Below are 18,030 nucleotides of genomic sequence, written 5' to 3'. Positions count from 1 at the left end.
GAGGATATTCAAACGGCCCATAATCCTTAGATCTCAGTTATCAGGTAAATACAAATTTAATCACAAGTTACATCATTACATACTGATTAGAATGGTTAAAAGAAAAATTCTGATATTACAAAGGGCTGGTGAAGATGTACAGCAACTGAAACTCTTATACACTATTGGTGGGAAGTGTAATTTGTTACGAACACTTTGGAAAACTTTTTCAACAAAAACATGCAATAATAAACCAACAATTTCACCACCAAAAGAGAGGTACAATGATGTTCATAGCAGTACTATGCATAAAAGCCTGAGAGTGAAAACAACCGAAATGTCTGCCCAACATTAAAATTGATAAATTATGGATTAGTCATAAAACAGAATACTGTACAGCGGTATAAAAAAAAAAGAACAAGCTACTGCTTGCTACATGCAACAACATGGATGAATTTCACAATATCAGCAAAGTAGTACTAGATCAAGTTCAAAAACAGGTAAAACTTACGATGGTAGAAGTCAGAATTGTTATTACTGAGGAAGAGAAGGAAGAGAAGGATTAGTGACTGGAAAGGAGTGTGAGAGGGGCTTCTGGAGTGCTGGTAAAGATTTTGATGGTTCATGGATATGCTCAGTTTCTAATAGTTCATCCGACTGCACACCTACCGACTGCACACTATTGCACACATACTTTTCTGTGTGTATATATGTCAACAAAAAAGTTTTAATATTTCATGATTTCACAATATCTCAAGTATTGTTCAAACCAGCTCATACCTCCTATCTTCAAATGCTGTATTTACCTGGCACTTTGACTTGAATCAAGCCTGAAATCTCACAGTCAACACAGTTAAAACCAAAATCATTATCCCTTTGTTATGAGTTGAGTTGTGTTCCCCTTAAAAGACTTGTTGAAGCCCTAACTTCAAGTACCTGTGAATATGACCTTATTTGGAAATATGGTTTTGCAGATGTAATTAAGATATAAGTTAAGATGAAGTCATACTGGAGTAGAGTGGGCTTAATCCAATACGACTGCTATCCTTATAAGAAGAGGAACATGTCATGAGAGAAACACATGGGGAGAACACCATGTGATGACAGAGGCAGAGATGGGAGTGATACAGCTGCAAACCAAGGGATGCCAAGGACTGATGGCCACCACCAGAAGCTAGGATGAGGCAAAGAAGGATTGCACCCCGAATCTCAGAGGGAGCATGGTCCTGCTGACACCTTGATTTCAGACTTCTAAGCTCCAGAACTAATGTCTAATTCTTACCTCAACCTCCCGTTCAGCAGTATTTACACTGATCTCCCATCTGTCTAATACAAAAACTCCAAATGCACTAATTTTTCCCCATTCCTCTTATCCTGGGATCATCAAGAGGTATTATTTTGCCTTTCAATTATCTCGTTTTTAAACGTTTCCCTTTCATTTCTACTATCACCATCCTAATTCAGTCCTTAATAACTCTACATCTAGACTATCCTACTTATGATCAATCAGTATTTCTTAAATACTACTTTCCCTATATCATTTCTCTGTTCTCAAACTTCCTATAACACCCTATTACATCATATTCAAAAGACAATCCATAGTTGGCTCTATTCTGCTTCCTTCAATACATAATTAAAACTGGTCCCCAAGAAGACATTTTATTCTTTATCACCTAGTTTTTCACAGTACCTAGAATAACTCTGGTAGACAGAGTGCTCAACTGAATACTAACAACCACCAACATAAACTTATTACTATCTCCACACCATCATTCATATTTTACAAGTTCATGCATGTTATGCCAACACATGCATTCAATACTGATCCATCATTTTATTCATTCTTAGTTGATGCCTTATCCCATTTCTGCCCAAAGATTCTACTACTAAGACTCAACATCACCCTGTACTCATTTATTCTCAAAATATATCATTTAAATCACTAAAGATCAAAGCCTCTCCATAACTTCCCTCTCTTATATGTGGAAGTGTCTCTATATCTTCACGTATCATTTTCTTTTTCCCTATCTAGTAGAAGAGACTCTCATCTCTTCTAAGACTAGCCTCTCTCATCTGTGTTTTTTTTTTTTTTTTTGTGAGGAGGACCAGCCCTGAGCTAACATCCAATGCCAAGTTTCCTCTTTTTTGCTGAGGAAGACTGGCCCTGGGCTAACATCCATGCCCATCTTCCTCTACTTTATATGGGGCGCCGCCACAGCATGGCTTAACAAGCGGTGCATCAGTGCGCGCCTGGAATCCGAACCGGTGAACCTCAGGCCGCCGCGGCAGAGCGCGCTCACTTAACTGCTTGCGCCACCTGGCCAGCCCCCTCTCATCTGTGTTTTTAACGTTTCCACTTACTTTCTGTCTCTGGACCTTGCCATATCAATGTGCTTCTCCCACCCCACTCCAAAAGACAGAGAAGTCTCCTCCCAAAAGTTAAAAAGCTTTTCTTCAACTTTCTGCAATGGACACCCACAGAAAATATATTCTCTTGGGCCATGACAACAACAATATCCAGTTTCTCAGAGCAGCAACACCAGTGTAAGAGACAAAGCTACAATACCCAGTGTCTCAAGGGGCAACAAGCAATGACCATGACAGATTGCCTCTCAACATTATCTTGGCTGTGGTTCTGGATATGGTTCCAGATGCCTTAGCTTCCTTTGGTTCCTGATTTCCATAACTGAACCACCCAATATCCTCCAATAAACTTGGTTTTAACCAAAATTAAGTTTCTGATGTTTGTAATTAAGTACCTTGACTGATGTCTTAGTCAGCTCAGGCTGCTATAACAAAATACTACAGACTCGGTAGCTTAAACAATAAACATATATTCTCACAGTGTTAGAGGATACGAAGTCCGAGATCAGGGTGCTAGCATGGTCAGGTTCTGGTGAGAACCATTCCTGGCTTGCAGATGGCTGCCTTCTGGCTGTATCCTCAACATGGTGAAGAGAGGAAGCTGTGGTGTCTCTTCCTCTTCTTATAAGGGCACTAAGCCCATCACAGAGGCTCTAACCTCATGACCTCAGCTAAATCTACTTACCTCCAAAAGAACCTTTTCTAGGGGCCAGCCCAGTGATGCAAGCGGTTAAGTGCGTGCGCTCTGCTTCCGCAGCCCAGGGTTCACAAGTTCGGATCCCGGGTGTGCACTGACGCACCACTTGTCAAGCCATGCTGTGGCGGGGTCCCATGTAAAGTAGAGAAAGATGGGCACATTAGCCCAGGGCCAATCTTCCTCAGCAAAAAAGAGGAGGATTGGCCTCGGATGTTACCTCCAGGCTGATCTTCCTCACAAAAAAAAAAAAAAAAAAGAACCTTTTTCTAATACCATCAAATTGGGAGTTAGGACTTCAACATATGAGTTTTGGGACAGCACAAACGTTCAGTCCATAACAACTGATACATTGTTCTTCCCCCTCATATTATTCTCTCATCTTTCTCTTTCTCAACTTTCCCAAGAGTAGGCCCTACCCTACTACTTCTTCACTATCCCCTCATTTGTAAATTTTTTGGAATTTGACTTCTTTCTCCTAAACACTTTTACCAAATTGCTGAGTCATCAATGCACTCCTCTTAACTACTAAATGTACTGGTTTATTTATCAAGATTTTTTTCCAGATTATTTCTTATCTCCCTCCTTCCCTCTTATCCAATCAAAAACACCTCAATCTTGAAAATTTTTCCCAGTCCTCTCCCCACTTCCCGTTCCTCCCTTCTTTCTTCTCTTCTCCCTCCTTTCTCTCCTCCCCATCTGCCTCCTCTCTCTCTCAAACAGCACACTGAATCCAAAGACGTCAATCCTGATAATTCCCAATTCCACATCCTATCCCCTACTTTCTCATAACAAATTTCCAACTACAGATCTAAAATATGCCCCAGAGGCACTGCAATTAAAATGCCTCCAAAAAGTTACTGAAATGATTAATCAATCCTTTTACCATCATTTTCTAGTCATTCAACAGAGAAACATAAGTTCATATCCAACTCTTCCTTCCCCACTCACAATAATATTCAAACACCACGTAATCTACTTCTCAGATCTAACCTCTCTTCAAATTCTTCTGCCAAACTGCCATTTATCTCCACAATCCTCTCTTCTCATGGATGACTGCAATGGTTTTTCCCTTTTGCTTGTTTCTCATATCCCCAACGTATCTTTTACACTGCTGTCAGAGCTATATAATATTCTCAAATCACAATCAGTAGTTACCTGCCTTCAAAAGATCCTCACTGCCTACCACACAAAGTCTAATCTTCTCAGCATCAGCAAAGTACTTAAAAATCCATGACTTCCTTCCATAAAGCTCATGCTTGAACCACATGGGAACATTAAATCCTTCCACAGAGTCCTTAGTCCAGCAATCTTTTCAGCCTGGAATGTCCTCTTTTTCACTGACCTTCCCTCACAAATGGAAATCTAAACTCTTCCTTCAGGGTTCAGCTGGAAAATCAGGTCCTGTGTCAAGTCTTCCTCCATTCCCAGTTAAACTGCTCTTTCTTCTATAATCCCACACTTTGTCTATATTTCTAAGACAATTCATTTCCCTTGCATTATTGTTAGTTGTATTTGTAAAGCACTTGATTGCAGTTTAAGAAGTATTTCATTTAATTTTCACAGCAACTCTGTAAAAGAAGTATTATTTAGCCAACTGTACAGGAAACATAACAGGTAGAGAGGTTAAGTAACTGGATTTAAAACAAACACACTCACACGCAATTTTTTAATTCCAAATCTCCTAACAATTAAATTTTACATTTCTTAAGGGCAAAGACTTCAAGGGGCCTAGCATAGTCCTGTGTAACCGATGCTTTGTGTTTTAATAAACATTCTCTTCTCTGTTTGAAATAACCCTGTTTTACCTGTCTGAACTCTAATCTATTCTTGAAGACATAGCTCAAAATAATCTACCTTCATCTCTTCTAATCAGCTTTCCTTGACTCTTCCAGGCATTAGTGATTTTTTTTCAGGCTGAATCATACTACTTGGTATGTTGTTACAAATATCCTTTTTTATGTATATATTCTAACATGCAGTTAGTTTTACTAATGGGTTTATAAGCTTCAGAGCAGCCACCATGTCTTATTCCACTGTGGTACCCTTTATACTACCTAGCACTTGGTTGGCTTAAGTTCAGCAAATCACAGAGGATGCTGGGTCTTTCTCCCCCAGTTTTAGGATCCACACCAAAAATCCCACAGACATCATCAAGGGCATGAAAAATACACTATGGAGAAGGAATTATGTAGAGGTAACTTATTCCTCGATTGATGCTCAATAGTCCCCAATCTATCCCCCGCTCCAATTTCTAAGCCCTTTATTTTCTGCATTACAGGTATAGATCAACTGTTATGACTAAATAAACGTTATGATATTTTAATAATAAATATCATTCAACCCACTCCTGAAATTTAACACTCACAGGTTAAGGAAATATTTTAATCATCTGATGGGAAAAAAATCTAGAGTGACTATTTTAAACGACTGTAGAGGGCAGCAAAGCAACAGCAGAATCTTCAAAGAAAAATGTGTATTTTTCTTAGGGAACTTCAGATTTGTTTTTATATTTTAACAGATGCTGTTAGGATTAAAGCTTTTAGAACACAAGAGAATTTCGGCATGCTATATACAAATTTCACCAGCTACTTGTATATTTAAACATTTTCACTATCAGTTATAAATATAATCGAAATGTATCAAGGCCCACATTCATATGAAAAAATAAGTTTGATAAACAATGCACGGCTTCAAAATAGCCATCATAACTGCTGACTCTTTTATGAATCTAAAAGTTGAAAATGTTTTTCCATTGAAAAGTGTAAAAATAATCTAGCTTAAATAAAGAAAAGAATGCCAATAGTCTAACTAGTCTTATTTCTTGCTAAGAAAGAATAGATGACTTTATTATTAACATTACTAATTCTAACTTTGATATGCCTTCTTTTTGTTATTCAAAATCAGTCAGTCAACTGTAGGGGTTATTCCAGCTTTAAAAGAATAAATAAATCTTTTGACATTGTACTAGTGTACAACAAACAGAAGGTAACAACTTGAAAGAGAATATGAGTTCCTTACTGTTATTTCAACATTAAAGTTCATTCCGGTTTTAATATGAACTAGGCAACTGAAACTGTATCATCAAAATAATCATCTGTTTATAATCTTAGAATTGCTTATAGGAATGAGGAAACTACTATAAAAGTTGATATTCAATATGACTGTATTATTTGCTTATGTTTCTCAAGGTTTTTGTCAGTGGTAATTTTTTACCTCTTTTAAGTTTAACAAGCAGAAATCAGAGATTTAGAGTAGCTGCTACAGCCATTAACATATGCAGACTCACACTTCAGTGAGAAATCCTATGATGTTCTAGCCCTGCGTCCTTAATGAGAAGGATAGAACTGTTAAGCTATGTATCTTCTCCCATTTGAGTCTCTTCAATTAAAAAATAAATATAAAAAAACAGAGAAGTTTTTAAATTTTGCATTTAAAATAAAGGAACCAGGGTATCTCTAAGCAGATTTAAAAACTAGATAGTTTACTGTCTTAGTATTAAATTGAACTTACAGCCATGAATAACTATGTCTAATCTAAATCAGATTAGAAGGGAGTTTGGAGTTCATAGTGACAGGATACTTGTGAAGTGAATCTTAATCTAGCCCACAGTATATATGACTAAATTAGAAATCGTACTAATAAGTTTCAAAAATGGTGGCCTAAGATATTTTAGTAATGACAATCATGTCTATCATGGATAACTCACAGAAACTGTTACTACATGAAACTGATCTCACCACAGTTTACCAATGCTAACATTTCATTGATATTTTTGTTTTTTGTCTGAATTGAAGCCATTAGAAGGGCCAAGCATACTCTTAATTATATACAACATTTTCAAAGGCTGAGTTGGAGTCCTAGCTGTATGCATCTATTTTTATATTTGCCTCTTGGTTTTTTCATGCCTTTCCAATAACAGCACTGGCATATTTCCATTACAAAATAAATTAGCTGTCTTAAATTTACCCACTTTATTCCTAAAACTCAAACCAGAATGAGATGTGTTATACACAAAGTGAGGTACATCCCACAGAAGCGGCTTAAATTACATATATACTGGGGTAAATAATACACAGCCAATTCTGCAATACCAAAGAGGAAAAACTGTATTCCTCCCAGAAAGTCAATTTTGCAAACACCTCAAATTCAAAATGATTAGACAATGGGGAATAAATAAACAAAACTAAAGAGAGCAAAAATAATTTTTAGAAAAAAGAAAAACCAATGAAGAACTATCTCATCAAACAACATCTTTAAAACCTATCAAGTTTTTCTAATTTATTAAATAAATATATATATTTATTCAATATATTTATTTTCCCCCTATTTTGGAAGGTAGGAATAGGAATAATGTCAAGATACGAATAATATCAAGTATACAAACCTCTCTAAGGATGTATAGTGTGTTCTGCACAACACACCTTCTGCAACATAACAGGTATTACACAAAAAAGAATTTAATTAGTTTCTAAAACAGGATATTTTACTGAAGAATTTCTTAGACCACTAATAAATCTAATACACATAGTGACTTTCCATGAGGGGGTTATATGGTTAGTCCAAGTATCTCTTGATACTATTTTATGGTATAACAAATTTGGTCAATTCCTTAAACAGTTATTAATGGGGAAAAAAGCAAACGTTAAAATCAATATACTTTAAAAAATAATTTGTGTTTATTCTATGATACATACAATGAAGCCTGAGGCAAGGTCTTTACCACAAAGAGCACACATCACAAAACAACTAATAATTAAATACTAGTAATGAATATAAAGAGTAATTACTTTAGAAAGAAGAAAAGCTCATTCACTGTAGGCAAGAAGTGGTGAGGGAAGGCTTCAAAGAGAAAATTAATCTTAAACTGGGCACTTCAGATTTTGACTAGGTAGGAAGCAAAATTTGAAGCCTTACGAGTAAGGACTAGAGAAGGGTATAACCTATCAGAGACCATGAATAGCTTATACCTGCATTGTCCAATACTGTAGTCACCAGCCCCACTTGACTACTGAGCACATGAAATACAGCTAGTCCAAATAACCATCCGTAAGTGTAATATACACACCAGATTTTGAAGACTTACTACAAAAGAAAATGTAAAATATTTCAATTTTTTAATATCAATTGCATGCTGAAATTATAACATTTTGGTTATATTGTGTTAAAGTAAAATATATTAAGCATTAATTTCACCTATTTCTTTTATTACTTTTTTAATGTGGCATCAGGATAATTTAAAATTATGTTAATAGCTCACATTATATTTCTATTGGATAGTGCTGGTTTAGACTAAATTTGATTTTGCTGTTCAACTCTTGAAACAAAACTGTTGTAATAAATAGGACCCATCGAGGAAAGAAACAATCATCTGAAGATGTCTCTCAAAACACAATGCCCCAATCCCCAGGCTCCACTCCCCACTCCTCTTGTAAAAATTGTTGGTCCAGTGAGTCCACAGTGGGGTCTGGAGTGTTGTTTTGACAGATTCCCTAGTAACTAGGATCTGAATCCACCACACACCCTACTTGCCCAACCCTGGCTAGCTGAGAATAATGATTTATAGCCCCTCCCCCCTTTTTAAATTTTATTCTGAAGAAATAAAGAAACCTAGGCTGAGAGCCTAAAGAACCTCTACTGGGTGCCAACAGCAACCTATTTAAAATAAGAACAAAATTGATTTTTTTTTAACCATTAAAGTTAAAGGAAACCAAATAAAGTTTAAAAAAAAAAACTATTATAACCTCTCCTATCTATAGAGTCACATGTATAATTAACTATCTTACACCTACAAAATCATCATCTGAAGTGTTGAAAAGCAGACTGTCAATTCTTAGCCCCTTAATTCAGTTATGAGCTGGTATGTTTTTACAGAAGACTCAAATTCCAGTTTACGAATATCTACTCACAATGCAACAGGTAGTTCTTTCCTACTCATCTTAATAAGGAGAATGAGGGTGGGGCAGTCAATAGACTTGCAAGAAAAACAATCTCTCTGGAGGCTATATTAAAGAGAACATGTAAAATTCACAATATAAGTATGCAGTACAATATCCTTTCTAAAACCACTATGGTACCTACAATATGGCTATATCTAGACTCATAGGAGGCAGCTCTCACTAAAATTTTTTTTTCCCCCCAAAGCCCCAGTAGATAGTTGTATGTCATAGCTGCACAACCTTCTAGTTGCTGTATGTGGGACGCGCCCTCAGCATGGCTGGAGAAGCGGTACGTCGGTGCGAGCCCGGGATCCGAACCCAGGCCTCCAGCAGCAGAGTGGTGCGCACTTAACCGCTAAGCCACGGGGCCGGCCCTAAAATTTTTAATTAATGACCTATGCTATAATAAGTGAGTTATTTAGGAAAAAGCTTAAAGCTCACCCTTGATAAAGATTCACAACAAATTTTATTTAAATAAATGATTAAACTATTTCAGATCCTATTGTAAATAAAAATCATAAGTTTTATGAAATTCAGGAAAGGATATAGGTTCAAGACTTTAAGGACAATTTTAGATAAACATATAAAAGGTAATCAAAACTATGACATTAATGGCGCTTAGATTTTTGGATCTGAGTGGATCTAAGTGCATACATATAAATATATGTAAGCAGAAGTGACATAGGGCCGGCCCCGTGGCTTAGCGGTTAAGTGCGCGCGCTCTGCTGCTGGCGGCCCGGGTTCGGATCCCGGGCGCGCACCGATGCACCGCTTCTCCGGCCATGCTGAGGCCGCGTCCCACATACAGCAACTAGAAGGATGTGCAGCTATGACATACAACTATCTACTGGGGCTTTGGGGGGAAAAAATAAATAAATAAAATTTTAAAAAAAAAGAAGTGACATAAACAAGGTAAGACAGTAAATACACACACCACAAATACATAATTTCCCAGCTTTTTCCAATTCCTATTTCTGATGCTGTAGCTAAATGCAAGAAAGGAAGATTTCGTCTTTTTTGCTTGCTTTTAAATTTGGTTCACTTTCCAATTATATCTGTTTATGATGCAGAAGATTCATATGGGCAATATGTATTACAGGCTCCAACCTGATACTATCAGTAACTTGATAAAGTAGAAGCGAAACTGCAATTCCCCTCTTCAATTCCACATTTTATATATAATCACTAGCATTCTAAGTGACCTTAATGGAACTGCCAAGTTCTAAAATGCAATCCACATTATTAAGGGAAGATTCGACTAGGTTCCATACAACCACACAGTTGAGTTAATTTCACTGTATCCTAATATTCTGAAAACTAGTCATCTGTATATTTAACTGAAGTAAATTTAACAAATATTTAAAGAGCACTGACTAGGCTGTACACTCAAAATAAAGATGTAAACTTCAAATACACCAAGTCAGTTAACCTGAAAATTCAATTATTCAAGACATCAGGATAGAATTTAAGAATGATGAATACCAGGCTGGTTGGTTTATAATATGCAATATAACAAGTGCTAACATTTGAATGTTTACTATATTCCATGCACTCTGCTAAGTGCTTTTATTTTATTCTTTCATTTAATCCTCAAAAGAACTCTATAGGCAAGATGATAATATTATCCATTTTTTAAAAGATGAGAAACTTTAAGTTTACTGAGGTTAAATAACTTGCCAACAATCCACACAGCTAGTTAAGCGGCAGTCTTTTTTCAGAATCAAACTGCCTAGTTAGTATCTAAACCATAAAGTGCAGAGACAGAGAACAAACTTGTACCACCTACCACAATGTCTAATCTCAATAAGAAGATGTGACTCAACTGATATTTTAAAAAGTAATTTTTCTTTTCTCAGTTCACATTCATTTATCTTTACCTAACAGGTTCGGTATCCCTCTTTTGGGCAACCCACAGTACCTCAAGCAGATCTCTACCATCAACACCGAACTGTCCTATAATCATCTCCTTCTTTTATGTCTACCACAATGCTGTAAGCTTCTTGAAGCCAGGACTCTGCCTTATTCATGTTTTATGTCCCCAAGTGCCTATCAAGTGGTAGGGATATAGAAAGTACTGACAGTGCTGTTAAATGTTCAATATCACATTAGCTCTTCTTTTCCATCATCTTCTAAACATCCATCTTTAGATAAAACCTCGCTGAAAAAGTGGAAAGAGTTGTAGAATCCTAGATTCAAACAGGAACTTACAAAGGTCAAATAGTCTACCTTCTCTTACATTAAAACCATATCCCTGCTAATATGCTCTACACCTCAAGAAAAATGTTGAAACGAAAAGTGAGATAAATCTGATCACTTATGAATTGATTATTGCCATCACAAAGAAATATGGAATCCCAGAATTAAATAAAGTTTATCAAGTCACACGGTGTTGTAAATCTAGTCGCCTTGTACCTAGCAATTTCTTAGACAAAAAAAAAAATAAAACTGACAGTTTGTTAACCTGTGAAATTCTCATTCTAAAAGTTCAGTTCTTCAAATAAGACATTAATGTACACCCTCAAAACAGCAAATCTGATGTAATTTTTTTCATAGCTTTTGAAATATCAAGTCTACCTGTTGAGAGGGTTTTTTTAGCAGTCAAATTAACATGATATAAAAATTATCCTGTGCTAATAGATGATATTGCAGAAGTGGAGCATACCTAAGGCCATGCTAAATGTAAGCAGCATATCAAAAATAGCAGCAAAAAGGAAAAAAAAAATCTGTATGTGATAAAAACAAGTAAAGCATTCAGATTAACAAATCATCAGTCACCTCTTTAAAGCCTAAAAATCTCTTCGACTCTAAAACTGACTACTTAGTCAAGTATTAGTACATGCCAAACCTTGTAAGTCTGGCTTGTAAGGCATACTATGAATGCTAGATGAACAAACAGGTTATATGCAGAAAATTTTCTTTCCATACTTATTAAGCATCCATAAGACACAACAACTGTGCCCTACTCAAAGACTGAATTCTAAAATAGAGAAAAGTTCATGGAAAAAACCTGTCATAAGCATTCACAAATTAGGGTGTTATAACACTTATAAGCCAAAAAAGGAAGCTCTTCAAATGAGCAGTGCACAGTAACACAAAGCTAGTCTGTCTCTACAACTACAAGCAGAGTTGACCCTAATAACTTCAATTTACACTTTCTTTAAATCACAGTCCATTTGCCTATACTGCTTGAATTTTCAGGACTCTAAAGTAAAATATCAAGTCCATCCCTCCAACAGCACAGTATTAAAGAAATTTTATTTAAAATAAAAAGTTTCTTCTTCCATGTGAAAACCACTGTGTTCCTTCAAAAAGTAATTAATACTTCACTTGCACACTGTGAAATTCTTCCCCAAATTCTATTTCCCTGTATTAGTTGTCCATATTAGCCAGCTTCAGTTTTCCATAGGGCTTTGCCTAGCTAGATAAGCCTTTATTCAAAGTACAAATAATATTCTCTCAGTCCTTAACACAATCTAAGTCAGGATAGTAAACTGTTAACACCCCCTCCAACTTTCCTCCCACCGGATTGTAATCCACCATCCTCTTCAATGGAAAAGAACAGTACACAAATTCAGTCTAGAATCTTGCATCAATTTAAAGAGGTAATAGCATCAAAAATTGGGTCGTAGAACTAAACATCTGGGGCGCGGGGCTGCAGAATCAATGTAGATCAGATAACATGCCATTTATCATACTATACGCTGTAAATCAGAAACTTTCATTACAGTGCTTGAAACGTGGTGGCGAATTGGAAGTGGAAATTCTCCACCTGCAAGGGGCACTCAATCTCTTGAAAACTTTGCCTCCCTCATAACCAACTACCCTGACACACCTACCAGGAACAGGATTCTCTTTCTTCTAAATCCCACTACCCAAGAAATCCGCACACATCTCTCCTTTTAATAAATACTGGTCAAACTTCTGGTTTCATTTAAGATTTCCTTAAACACTGAGATCCAACAGCAGCTGTATGTACTAGGAAAAATGTCTTAGGCAAACCAATCTTTGAGCAAGCTTAAGTTCTGCTTCTCCACCTTCTCCACCAAGAAAGAGTCTTCGAACGACTAACGTCCTGCACTGTTCGGTATTACCAAAAGACAGAGCTAATCCCCAAAGACTGGCGGTCTTAGTTTCCCAAACCACCGCCTTCCATTAATGATCACTTACGTCCATCTCTCTTGCATGAAAGGCAGATTTTTTTTTTTACACGATCCTTAACAAGGAGGCTTCTACTCTCCAGTACCTAGGAACAGAACTTACAGACTACCTCCCAAATGTGACATGAAAACTGGAACATACCAGGAAGGAGGAAAGAGATGGGGAAGAGACGTGGGGGTTGTTTTGATCAGAACAGCCGGGGCACAGTAGATGCAATCAGGTATTGAACACGTAAATCGAAGTCCTGAGGACAAACACGCCTTGCTAAAATAAACGCGGACAGGGTGAGAGACGTCCCACAGACTGGAAGGCAGCGACCGGCTCGATGCAAAGCGATGAGAGGCTGCCCGGGCAGAGCGGGGCCAGAGGACCGAGGACAAGGACCGCAGGGGATGCTGCGGAGGGGGCTAACGTGGGGCCTCGTCCCGGGCGGCAGACGAGGAGGGGTGGGGACGCGAAGGCTTCACTCCGTAGGGCTCCGGTCCCTAAAGGTATCCGGGCTCACAGCTCAAGTTTCACCCGGGAAAAAGGAGGCGGCAGACGGCATCCCGGCACCTCGGCCCCAGCCCGCAAGTCCGCGCTCTCGGCTGCCTCCGCGACGCCGCGAGCAAGTAACGGTCCCCGGCGCCACCGCGGAGAAGCCCGCGCACGCAGCTCCGGTCCGGGCAGAAGGCACCACCGCCGACCCCGCCGTCAGCTCGACCGGCGGCGCGGGGAGCGGAGGGAGGGACGCGAGGGGACGGCCCCGCACCCGCCGGCCCCGGCCCTCCGCGGCCTCGCCCCGGGCGCGGCGAAAAGTTTCCACCCAAAGTCCGCGGCGCCCGCTCGCGCAGCCAACCGCCGAACACAGCCGCCGCGCCGCCCGGGCCCCGGCCGCGCCGCCCTCCGCCCGCGCCGGCGGCCGCGGTCACCTACCACAGAGCCGGGAGAAGAGCAGCAGCGGGAAGAGCAGCAGCAGCAGCAGCGGCGGCGGCGTCGGGGGCGGCAGCAGCAGCCCGGCCCCGGGGGGAGAGGCGGAGGAAAGTTGGGCTTTGCCGCCTCCGGGCCACAGCGGGGCCGGCCCCGGGGTCCGCGCCATCCCCCACCCTCCCCCCGGCCCGCTCGCCCGCCCCCCGGCTCCCCCGGCCCCCGCGCCTCAGGCTCTGGGCGGCGGCGGCGGCAGCGGCCGCGGTGGGGCGGCGGAAGGTCCGGGGCGCGCGCCCCCAACTCCCAGCTCTCGAGCCGTCGCCGCCGGCTGCCTCTCAGCCGAGCGCTCGCGGCTGCCTCGACTCCGCCGCCGCCGACGCCACTGCCGAAGCTGAGGCGGGAGCCGCCCGCCGCCGCCGCCGCCGCCACTCCCCTCCCCCCGGCACCCGCCCGCCTCGAACTCCTGGGAACTCGGAACGCACCACCCCGGCCCGCGCGGGAGGGGGAGAGGAAGCCGACCCTCCGAGCGGGCGCCGGGACTCGCCCACCCTCCCCGCGCAACTCCCCGCTCCCGTCTGATCCCGGAGTGCCAGCCGCGGCTCCTCCCACCCCGCCCTCCTACACACGCTCCACCCCTTTCAAAAAAAAAAAATCTCTTCTCTCCACTTTGATAACGGGGTTTCTCCCACAGCAGGGCTTTAGAAAGGACGGAGAAATCTGGACCAGGTTAGTAGGCCCCGCCCCTCGTTCCCGCCTCGTCCCCCCTTCCCAGCGGTTCCAATGGTCTCGCCCACTCCGCCCCTCGCGGGTCCAGCGCGGCTCCGGCGCAGACGGAGGCGGAGGGCGGCGGGACCGTCGTGGTCGCCGCTCGCCTCGCCCGGGAGGCGGCCTCCCTCTGTCTGGACCCGGCACGAGCGGGGGGATGGGGAGGGGAAGGCAGAATGAGGCTGCCCTTCCGTTGCCCATGCTAAAGGTCTGGGAAGCTGGACGCGGTGTTCTAGACTAGTCCCCTCTGTCCTCGCCGGGGGCGCAGGGGGCTGAAAGGAGAGACTTTCTCCTCCTTCCTGCTTCCCGGGACGGCTGTACTCGCCGAATGCTGCCCTCTTCCCCAGCCCACTCCCCCAGCCCGCCGAGGCACGTTTGCACGGGCGTTTTCCTTGCTCCTTTCTCTAGGAGGGCAGCATGGTGGAAGGGTCAGCGGAGCCGGGCGAGGAGAGGGGCCCCGGAAGGTTTGCTTTCTCGCTCTTGCGTCTCCGGCCGCCGGGCTGTCCGCTGTCCTCGCCGGGCGACTGGCAACAGGAAGCCATGGATTTCCCCAGTCGGAGCGCCTAGAGTGCGGTGGTGTTTTTCTTTGGTTTTGTTTCATTTGCATGTTCGCACGTGTAATTTTATTTTCATTGCCTGCTTGCCTTTGAACTGATCGCGGGAAAGCGACCTCGGGAAGTATTAAACATTTGCCTGTAAGACGAGCGTCCGTGATCCACCACGACCCTCCCTCACCCCAGATGGCTGCGCGCCCTGCCCTCTTCATCCCCCCGCCAAGCACAGCCCTGGTGGCCTGACCTTGGCGCCGCAGCCACCGGCGGTTCTGTGGGGGTGGTGGACAGTTTGGACTGTCCCGAGGGCGACTGGAGGCGGAGGACATACGTCCTCAGTCCTGACACCATTAATTGTATGTAGGTCCTGCCATCTCCACCAGAGAGCCACAAATGTGCTCCAATAAGAAAGTCGAACAAGGATTTAGACGCCTGTCTCTACTAAACTAATGCTTGCCTGCCGCCAAGATCACGCTGTCCTCCCCCTTCAATCACTAGGTTCTTCCCACCCTCCACCCGCTGGCTTACACAATGTTTTACTCACCTCCACGGCTATACACCATTCTACTCCTGCCCACCTCTCTTCTTTCTTTCTTAACTTCCGCCTCTCATCCTGTCTGCCTGCTCTGGGTTTGGTACCTCTTTTCCTCCACCCTATTCCTCTTCTCTCTCCCTCTCTAAGCCTGCCTGCCTCCTGCAGCCACTCCTTTCCATCACCTATCCTCGGGATGCTCTTGTGAATAAACCTTGTCCTGCATCGCTCCGGGTGATCCCCTGATGATGATCATAATTGACGACATGTAGCTATTGTGACATTCCTCAGCTGTGCTGACACCACCGTTTTCCCTTGAGAAAATTTCTTTTCCTATTTTCGCATTCCCTAAACCTAATTTCACTGCTAAATTTAGAGAGAGCCCACTGCGCAGCGACTAGCTAATTATCTGTTTAGATAGCACTTTAACACGTTGTTGATACTCAGTTAAATGTTAAACAACCGAAATTTTAATATCGCTAGCCAATTTCATTCCCCCAGCCTTTCACTGACGGTTCCAGTCTCCAGAAAAAGTAATTTAGCCAACATTTGAAAACATGCCAAAGGTTTAATATGGGGGCCATCATGGGATTGCTACAGGGACCGTGAGGGATTAGCAGGTTTAGTGCTTCTCAAAAGGATGATATGGAGCTTTAAGAAATATATTTCCTCCATATTTTGAGAAATTGGATTAGTGGCATGCTATGAATATATTCTCCTCTGACCTAAAGAGAAGAGAGATCATAGAAGAGCTGTATTTATAGATGTTACATGAGCATTAAAAGAGCACCATGCTGGTGTTTTATGTGCATACATGTATTATGTTCTAATAATAATAATTTGTGTTGATATAGCATCTTCACCCAGGGATGTCAAAGCACACGCTTACTTCCCACGGAAGGTAGCAATTACTATTATTCCCTACTTGACAGCCGGAGGAACCTAGGCACGGAGGTTAAGTGCAAATACTACGAGCCCTGGGTGATGGTTTTCCTGCCTTCCACTGGGCACCACTGACCTCTCAAGAGTCCTTTTAAAGTTAAAAACAAATTTACTGAGGTAACTCAAATTTCTACTTTCTAAGTGTCTAGTCTTAAATCACTTCTCTTCAAATGAAGACATAGCCACCCCCAGACAACCCAGGCCACCCAAAGACATTCCACTTTCCTGTTGGAAATTATGACTAGCTACAGAAAAAGATTTTACATTATGTGTTAATTTTTTTCCCAAGGACCAGAATTATTGTTGATTTTTTAAACCTTTAACATGAGAGTCTTACTCGGTTTTATACCATTTTTAGGTTGTCTAACTTTACAGGTGTGTTCACCTTTATTGTTTGAGAGACAAACTAGTTGAAGAAATAATTATAGCTAACTTATTAATATTTCTGGCACCATTGAATCCAAAGTATGCATGTATTTTCCGAGAAAAAAATGATTTGAACAAAAAGCAACATGATCCTAATGCCAACAATGATTTCATTGTTTTGAGTTAAGAGTACCGATGGTGTCCATCCCACTTTCTGCCTCAAAGACTGTTGGCCAGTAATCAAGGTTCATTAACTCTTAACCAAAAAACAAAGGTTGACATCTTAACAAAGGAGTAATCATGTATAGTGCTGGACATCTTACATTTCTCAAATAATCCAAATTAAAGGTTTGTGACTATTGTTAGAATTGCATAGCTGACTCTGTAACAAAGGAAGTATGTTATAGTAGAGATAGGCCATTATGTACTTCAGCTAGTTCCCCTTACCATCAGCAAATTTTTTATAACCTGCTGCATGAAGAAGTATAGCTTTTCCCTCAGTGGAAGAGATGAGCAATGCTTTGTGGAATGTTTGAACTTGGTATGATATTTGACAATAAGTTAATGTTATCCAGCTAGACTCATAGTCTTCTAAAGCAGAACTGTGCGAATAGTGAAAAACAAGCTGCAACCCACAAAAAAAGTCCACCCACTTGCAAACTCTTCACCAACCTCACATTTATCAAATGCAACTATTTCCTACTGAAAAGATCTTCCCGCATATGTTCATACTGCTTTCTCCCTCATATTTCCTTAGGGTCTTTGCTCAAATTTCACTCTGTCATTGAGACCTTCCATGACTACCCTATATGAAAGAGCTGTTCCCACCCCCAA

General features: G+C 41.4%; 1 protein-coding gene and 1 long non-coding RNA gene across 3 annotated transcripts in view; one reads left to right on the top strand and one right to left on the bottom strand.

Moving 5' to 3' along the window:
* NECTIN3 (nectin cell adhesion molecule 3) overlaps positions 1-14,219 on the bottom strand; it is a 147,661-nt gene extending 133,442 nt beyond the window's left edge. For both annotated transcript variants that reach the window (XM_087439575.1, XM_087439574.1), the window contains exon 1: positions 14,050-14,219. In XM_087439575.1, coding sequence (XP_087295701.1) covers positions 14,050-14,212 — 163 coding nt within the window. In that variant the 5' untranslated portion in view covers positions 14,213-14,219. The remainder of the gene's footprint in view (positions 1-14,049) is intronic.
* Positions 14,220-14,708: 489 nt separating this feature from the next.
* Positions 14,709-18,030, top strand: part of LOC147915125 (uncharacterized) — a 58,187-nt gene continuing 54,865 nt past the window's right edge. Inside the window, exon 1 of the long non-coding RNA XR_015554430.1 lies at positions 14,709-14,766. This is a non-coding gene — a long non-coding RNA (uncharacterized LOC147915125). The remainder of the gene's footprint in view (positions 14,767-18,030) is intronic.

Source organism: Ceratotherium simum, chromosome 15, assembly GCF_057802395.1.
Source record: "Ceratotherium simum simum isolate JZ-2026a chromosome 15, ASM5780239v1, whole genome shotgun sequence".
Taxonomy (NCBI): domain Eukaryota; kingdom Metazoa; phylum Chordata; class Mammalia; order Perissodactyla; family Rhinocerotidae; genus Ceratotherium; species Ceratotherium simum.
The sequence above is the reverse complement of the archived record's forward strand: the minus strand, read 5'-3'. Positions and strand labels throughout refer to the sequence as shown.